The sequence below is a fragment of the Zeus faber genome (assembly GCF_960531495.2).
Source record: "Zeus faber genome assembly, chromosome: 13".
Taxonomy (NCBI): domain Eukaryota; kingdom Metazoa; phylum Chordata; class Actinopteri; order Zeiformes; family Zeidae; genus Zeus; species Zeus faber.
The window spans coordinates 1,467,512-1,475,705 of record NC_137198.1 but is presented as its reverse complement, the minus strand read 5'-3'; the positions used below and the strand labels follow the sequence as shown (position 1 = coordinate 1,475,705).

Below are 8,194 nucleotides of genomic sequence, written 5' to 3'. Positions count from 1 at the left end.
GAGTTGAGTAGAGATACAGTTGAGTAGAGGTAGAGTAGAGGCAGTGTAGAAGTAGAGAATAAGTAGAGTAGAGGTTGAGTAGAAGTAGAGTAGAAGTAGAGTAGAGGCTGAGTAGAAGTAGAGTAGAGGTAGAGTGGATGTAGAGTAGAAGTAGAGCCGAGGTAAAGTAGAAGTAGAGTAGAGGTTGAGTAGAAGTAGAGTAGAGGTTGAGTAGACTTCCTCTCTTCTTCTGTTTGCAGTCTGGATTGGATGTTGGTCATCAGTTCCTCAGCTGATCCTATTATACCAAGAGAAATAATCAATTTGTCCAAAAGTTGACGGATGCCTCAGCAGGTGGTGCTGCTGGTGGATAGAGCCCGGTGGAGCGGCTCTGCACCCCACCTCGTTCCTCTCTTTTGGGCCCTGGAGAGCAGGCTAATGTTCTCACACAACATCATGATGGTGGACGATCGTGTTCCAGCACCGCCCCCTCCAGGGAAACAAAACACCAACCAAACAACCTGGTACGGGTGGAGTCCTGGGTACACTGTATATATTTCTGAATATGACATTCACTCCAACCAGCGGCCAAACCAACAGTACAAACATCCTCACATGAATGAAACCGGCTTGAAATGCGGGAGTCAAACTGAACGGCTTCTCCCCGAGCTGGAGGACACCCCACCCAAACGGACGGATGTGTGATGAAGCTTGACGATGAACTTGAGTCGTCGCTGCCTCGTCCTGTGTCTCTTGATCCGCTGCTGAGAAGCCGCTCGGCTCATCTCTCCATCGCTCCATCCCTGCCCCAATCAATGACGTTGACTCTTTGATCACGACAAGCGACACTGAAACCTGCACTGGGATAAGCCCGATAGAAGATGCAGCTCAAGGTCCTTGAAATGCTTTTCAAATCAAATCAAGATTTAACCGTTAGTTACTGTTACAGTTATTCTCCTACAACCGTCGTCAGCTCATGTTCAACGCTGGCTCCTTGTATGAGTTGTTCAGGTCACCTACCATCATTATTACTATGTCAAATAATTATAAAATATTCAGAATTTGGCAACCATTTTGTCAGCCTTGGCCACCAACAGCCAATGCATGGTTGCCGTCTTGGCTACCACTTCAAATGGTCAGTTTTGGGGCCTGGTATCATCGCCGACCGACAGCGCACATGCACACTGTCATCCTTCCATGGCAACCGTTTTGTCTTGACAACCAGCAGCCTCTGCCTGGTTGCCAACTTGGCCACCACTTCAAAAAATATAGCATCAGGGCCCTAATATGGTGGTAAAGCGAACGCTGCACTCACATCCCACCATCATCATGGCCACGGAGAAGATCTTCTCTCCGTCGGTGGTGGGGGCGATGTTCCCGAAGCCGATGGTGGTGAGGCTGGTCATGGTGAAGTAGAGCGAGGTGATGTAGAGCGAGTCCTTGCCCGGGCCGCCCTCCCACTGGCCCGAGCCGCTGGCGTTGTAGCGGTACGGCGAGCCGATGCTGATGGCCAGCTGGTACAGCCAGCTGTCCATCTTGATGGTGTTGGTGGCCTCGTCGATCACCTCGTAGTCCCCGATGCTGTACCTAGGGCCGGACATGTTGCTTTTTGGTTTCTAAAGTTTTTTATTGAATTTTTTTTATACACAGAAAAGTTCTCAAAATTTCAACTGCATCACAAAGTTATTTTCTTACATCATATGTATTTTCGTTATGTGCGACGTTGTATATTTGGCTTCACAAGCCAAGATTTATTTAAGAGAAGATAGAACTTAATATAAAAAACTAGGGATTACAGGAGCCCAGGGAGGAACATACTGTGAGGAAGTAAACAAATGTATAAATACAAAATCAAATTTCTGTAATACGCATGCTCAAGAATATGCAGTACAAGGTGTAATTTACAATGAAGAAAAAATAGAATTCAAATATTAAAAAAGCAATTTTTTTCTTTTCAGGTAATAAATACCTTATGATAATAAGGTATTTATGGTATGGTATTTAAATACCATACCATTTGAAATCAGTTTTTATTTTAGGCATTCTAATAAGTAATTTATTATTAATAATAATAATAATAATAATTTATTGATTTATCATTTCATGTTTTTATTTATATATTGATTCACTTCATTTCAAATATATATATTATATTTTTTATAGAACAATACAAATAATAATAATAATATATATTTTTTTATTTTCCTTATTTTAAATCCCATCCCTCCATCCCCCCACGTCCTACCAGATGCAGGCCAGCCAGTGGGCCACCAGTCCGAACACGCAGACCAGCAGGACCAGGACGGCGGCTCCGTACTCCAGGTAGTGGTCCAGCTTCCGGGCCACGCGGCCCAGACGCAGCAGGCGGACCACCTTGAGGGAGCTGAACAGGCTGCTGATCCCCTGGGGAGGAGAGGAAAAGTATTAATACTGCTGCAGAAATATAACACATACTACCTTTGTCAGTCTGTACAGTACCAGACAAATACCAGATACCTTTGACAGATAATACATGATTATTATTGTTATTATTTTATTTTTTAAATATATGATCATTATCATAAGCATAATTACAGCACATTACAACAGAGATAACATCTCATAATATAAAATATATAAATATTACTGACCAACACGCTTGATCAATAAAAACGTAAATTCTAAACGCCACATAAAACACGGATACCACTGATATTTCAACAGTCGATTGAAATGTACTACTGTGATATTGTGTTTTTTATTTATTTTATTTTGTTTGGTCTTTGATAAGTATTATTGTGAAGGAAAACAATTACAAATCATTTCAAAATGCTTTGACTTCATTCTTTTTTTCACAGTGAGCGACAGGAAGGAGAAGAGGAGAGGAGGAGAGAGGAGAGGAAGAGAGGAGGAGAGAGGAGAGGAAGAGAGGAGGAGAGGAGGAGAGGAGGAGAGAGGCGAGGAAGAGAGGAGGAGAGAGGAGAGAGGAGAGGAGGAGAGGAGGAGAGAGGAGAGGAAGAGAGGAGGAGAGAGGAGAGGAAGAGAGGAGGAGAGAGGAGAGGAAGAGAGGAGGAGAGAGGAGAGGAAGAGAGGAGGAGAGGAGGAGAGGAGGAGAGAGGAGAGGAAGAGAGGAGGAGAGAGGAGAGAGGAGGAGAGAGGAGAGTAAGAGAGGAGGAGAGGAGGAGAGAGGCGAGGAAGAGAGGAGGAGAGAGGAGAGAGGAGGAGAGAGGAGAGTAAGAGAGGAGGAGAGTAAGAGAGGAGGAGAGAAGGAGAGGAGAGGAGGAGAGGAGGAGAGGAGGAGAGAGGAGGAGAGAGGAGAGTAAGAGAGGAGGAGAGGAGGAGAGAGGAGAGGAAGAGAGGAGGAGAGTAAGAGAGGAGGAGAGGAGGAGAGAGGAGAGGAAGAGAGGAGGAGAGAGGAGAGGAAGAGAGGAGGAGAGGAGGAGAGGAGGAGAGAGGAGAGGAGGAGAGGAGGAGAGAGGAGAGTAAGAGAGGAGGAGAGAGGAGAGGAAGAGAGGAGAGGAAGAGAGGAGGAGAGGAGGAGAGGAGGAGAGAGGCGAGGAAGAGAGGAGGAGAGAGGAGAGTAAGAGAGGAGGAGAGTAAGAGAGGAGGAGAGGAGGAGAGGAGAGGAGGAGAGGAGGAGAGGAGGAGAGAGGCGAGGAAGAGAGGAGGAGAGGAGGAGAGAGGAGGAGAGAGGCGAGGAAGAGAGGAGGAGAGGAGGAGAGGAGGAGAGGAGGAGAGGAAGAGAGGAGGAGAGGAGGAGAGGAGGAGAGAGGAGAGGAAGAGAGGAGGAGAAGAGGAGAGGAGGAGAGGAGGAGAGGAAGAGAGGAGGAGATCAGAGGAGAGGAAGAGAGGAGGAGAGGAGGAGAGGAAGAGAGGAGGAGAGGAAGAGAGGAGGAGAGGAAGAGGAGAGGAGGAGAGAGGAGAGGAGGAGAGGAAGAGAGGAAGAGAGGAGGAGAGGAAGAGGAGAGGAGGAGAGAGGAGAGGAGGAGAGGAGGAGAGGAAGAGAGGAGGGGAGGAGGAGAGGAAGAGAGGAAGAGAGGAGGAGAGGAGGAGAAGAGGAGAGGAGGAGAGGAGGAGAGGAGGAGAGGAAGAGAGGAGGAGATCAGAGGAGAGGAAGAGAGGAGGAGAGGAAGAGAGGAAGAGAGGAGGAGAGGAAGAGAGGAAGAGAGGAGGAGAAGAGGAGAGGAGGAGAGGAGGAGAGGAAGAGAGGAGGAGATCAGAGGAGAGGAAGAGAGGAGGAGAGGAAGAGAGGAGGAGAGGAAGAGAGGAGGAGAGGAAGAGGAGAGGAGGAGAGAGGAGGAGAGGAAGAGAGGAGGAGAGGAGGAGATTGGAGGAGATTGGAGGAGAGGATGAGAGAAAGAGAGGAGGAGATTGGAGGAGATTGGAGGAGAGGATGAGAGAAAGAGAGAAAGAGAGGAGGAGGAGAGGAGGTGTTGAGGAAGTGAAGTGGAAGGACGAGGTGAGGCTTGAATCTGCTCATCTCGGCCGCGTCGTGTCCAAAGTGACATTTGGCCAAAACGCCGCGAGGCTCCAGAAGTTCCCAAACAAACACTGCAAGTTCAACGTCTTGACTCCACACAAAGTACCTCCAAAATACACACCATGAATGATGGTAAACTTGAATCAACTTTCTTTAACTAGTATTAAGGGTTAGGGTTAGAGGACGACCTAGAGAGAACGTACATTTGATTATGAAGTAAATTAAACTAAACTTCTAAAAAGGTTATTCTCATTTGGAGACCTCCGGCTTGTTTGTTTCTCTTTGAAAGGGAACTTATTCTTCTCCTTTTTACACAAGTTATTACAGCTCCCTGAGCTCCCCAAAACATGTTTTTCAAGTCTTGTGCTGAAAATACCACTGGGATGATGCATTCTAGCCATTCTAACATGCCTCTAAACCCTGAAGCCGCAGCTGCTGATTCTGTCAGCCAATGGGCTCATTTCAAAGTTTGTTCCCACCTTCGTGATCTCGCTCCAGGCTTGTTGGATTTTTTTGTTTCATGTAAAGGTCGGAAAATGACCTAAAATGAATAAAAACATCTGCAATAAAAACACACTTTTGGACATCAGCTCCTGCAGAGAGGAGGAAAACACGACGCAAACCGAGCGTCCAGAGCGGAAACCTGGGCGTTAGGTTCACACATTACTTTGTCTCTAGTTTACCTCATTACTTGACACTTTGGCCACGTCTGATATCAACATCCCATAATGTAACATTAGAAAATAAGGAAAAGCAGAATAGGTCCCCTTTAAAAAAATACTCTAAAACAGTTCTTGTGAATATTGATTTTGATTTGAATGATCTTTGACCTTGCAGCTTTTGGTGTAACCTGTACTTCTCTGTTACTCAGTACATTTGAATATGTAATAATTGATATATTTTTCATGTTTTATTATCGCACTACGCCAGAGCCATAGTATGTACACGGTACTGATATGTAGACATAGTACTAAATAAATATTATAATAAATATGTTCACATTGTTCCAATTCCACACATACTGGAGCAATGTGAAGATACTTATTTGAATATTCATTGTTAATATACATATACTATGTGTGAACAGCACTAGATCCTGGTCCCAATCAAATATTAACAATTTGGAAAACTGCAGAGATATCGAGTATATGTAAACATACACAGATAAACACACACACAGACAAAAAGATATTCATACACAAACAAAAACACCATCCACACACACACACACACACACACACACACACACACACACACACACACACACACACACACACACACACACACACACACACACACACACACACACACACACACACACACACACACAGAGTCCTGAAGACCCAACATCTTCTCCGTGCGTGATTTAATCTCCCAACGCCCTGAGGCTCCTTCTACCCAGGCAGCAAACACACGGAGCGGGGCCACCACGCAGATCAGCGCCAACAAAAGGAAACAACACTTTCTTCGTTCCAAAATGTAAAATGTAAACGTCTGCTGCTGAGGATCTGAGCTCCAGCTCCAGGGAACCATGGAACACACTGCACTGGGAGCCCACGCTGAGCAAACACATCCAAAACAAAGACTTCAAATCTGAGTAAACTGAGATGATCCACAGCCAAGAGGGAGGTTTGGAGAAACTCCATCATTTCCAAACCATTATTATTATTATTATTACTTCTGTATTAATACTAAACACCAATCAGCCATAACATTAAAACCAGCGACAGGTGCAGTGAATAACACTGATCATCTGGTTCAAATGGCACCTGTCAAGGAGTGGGATATATATATATATATATATATATATATATATATATATATATATATATATATACTGTTATATATTATTATTATATATATATACTGTTATATATCATTATTATTATAAAAACTGTTATATATTATTATTATATATCCTGTTATTTATTATTATATGTATACTGTTATATATTATTTGTATTATTATTAATATTATTATTATTATCATTATATACTGTTATATATTATTATTATATATAGTGTTATATATTTTATATATATATATATGAGGCAGCAGGTGAAGAGTTAGTTGTTGAAGTATAAAAATGGGCGTGGTCAGGCTCTGAGCCACTTTGACAAGGAGCACATTGTGATGCTGGACGACTGGGTCAAAGCATCTCCACAAGCACAGGTCTTGTGGCTGTTCCCGCTCTGCAGTGGTTACTACCAAAAGTGTCCAAGGAAGGACGACCGCTGAACCGGCGACAACAAGGCTCATTGATGCACGTGGGGAGCCAGGTCCAGTCCGTCTGGTTCGATGCCACAGAAGAACTACTGTAGCACAAAGTGGACGGTGCTATGATAGAAAGGTGTAGAACACACAGTGCATGGCAGCTTGCTGCGTATGGGAGCTCACAGTGTCCATGCTGACCCCTGTCCACCCCTGAAAGCACCTACAATGGACACGTGAGCGTCACAACTGGACCATGGAGCGTTGGAAGAAGGTGGAGGTCTGATGGATCACCTTTGTGGATGGGTGGGGTTAGGGTCCGATCCCACGGAGCATCTGTGGGATGTGCCGGAACAACAAGCTTGACCCATGGGGGCCCCACCTCCAACTTGCAGGACTTAAAGGATCTGCTGCTAACGTCTTGGTGCCAGATACCACAGAACACCTTCAGAGTCTGGTGGAGTCACTGCCTCCACCTCACAGCTGTTTAGGGACAAGAGGTGGAGCTACACAGTATTAGTGCTTTTAATGTTGTGGCTGAGCGGTGTGTGTACAACCTTCTTTGTCCATCAGATCCACTCTCTATCCACATCCAGCCGTTTAGAACGTCCTCATTTAGGCCTCCAGCTCTGTTCTCCCTCCCTCTCTTTCCATCTCTCTTCTCGTCTCCGTGGCTTCAGACTCCTCCCCCGGGACTCCAGCGCTCCCGGCTCGGAGGGAAAAGCCTCCAGATCATCGAGCCCCAGAACAAACCCCGGCGAGCGAGTCCAGAACACGTGACAGCAGAGGCAGCTGGACGCAGGTCGAGCGTCCGTGAGCAACTCGTCAACGCGCTCCAAGCCCCCTCTTTCTTCTTCTGTTTCTTTGTTTCTTTGTTTCTTCGTATTTCGCCATGTGAACGTCGCCGGCTGAGCTGGGTTCTGAGCGCTGCACATGAACGACTTTGGCCTCGAGTTGAGAGCAGCGCAGAGCAAAGCAGCTTCACACTTCAAAATCCAAACAGCGACTTTCAACCCAGGGCCAGAGCGAAGAGGTTGTACAGAAGAGAAGAGGAAGAGAATGAGGAAGAGAATGAGGAAGAGGAAGAGGATGATGATGAGGATGAGGATGAGGAAATGATGAGGAAGAGGAAGAAAATGAGAATGAGAGCGGGTGTGGCCTCCATGGGTCATGTGACTGCTGCATCTTTTATGTGGCATCATCCATTAACTGCTTCTTTGACACCGTGTGGGTCCACAAAGCACCATCAGCCGACTGAAAAGACACTGAGTGGAGGGTTCTTCATGACATCCACCTTATTGGATGGTGCTCGGTGACGGCCTCAATTTGGGAAATAACCGCAGCTCTCTACGTCTCAGTCAGTCTGGTGTTTCAGAGTAAAACCTCCCCCTGCCTCCGTCAGTGGTCAGGCAGCGAAAGGTCAGGTTGGATTAGGATGGAGCTGAGCTGCCTTAAGACACCAGCTCCAACCTGGCACATCCACCCAGGGAGGCTGCCAGGACCCACAGGGGGCCTGCAAGGATGCCTGTCACAATGCCTGCTTC

At 46.0% G+C, this 8,194-nt stretch overlaps 1 protein-coding gene across 1 annotated transcript in view; it reads right to left on the bottom strand.

Annotated features, from left to right (window-relative positions):
• The window catches only part of kcnh5b (potassium voltage-gated channel, subfamily H (eag-related), member 5b), a gene marked incomplete at both ends in the record, with an annotated part of 88,130 nt that overhangs the window by 38,865 nt on the left and 41,071 nt on the right, over nucleotides 1-8,194 (bottom strand). Inside the window, 2 exons of the mRNA XM_080012677.1 lie at nucleotides 1,295-1,566; nucleotides 2,225-2,382. Of these exons, the coding sequence (XP_079868803.1) occupies nucleotides 1,295-1,566; nucleotides 2,225-2,382 (430 nt within the window). The remainder of the gene's footprint in view (nucleotides 1-1,294; nucleotides 1,567-2,224; nucleotides 2,383-8,194) is intronic.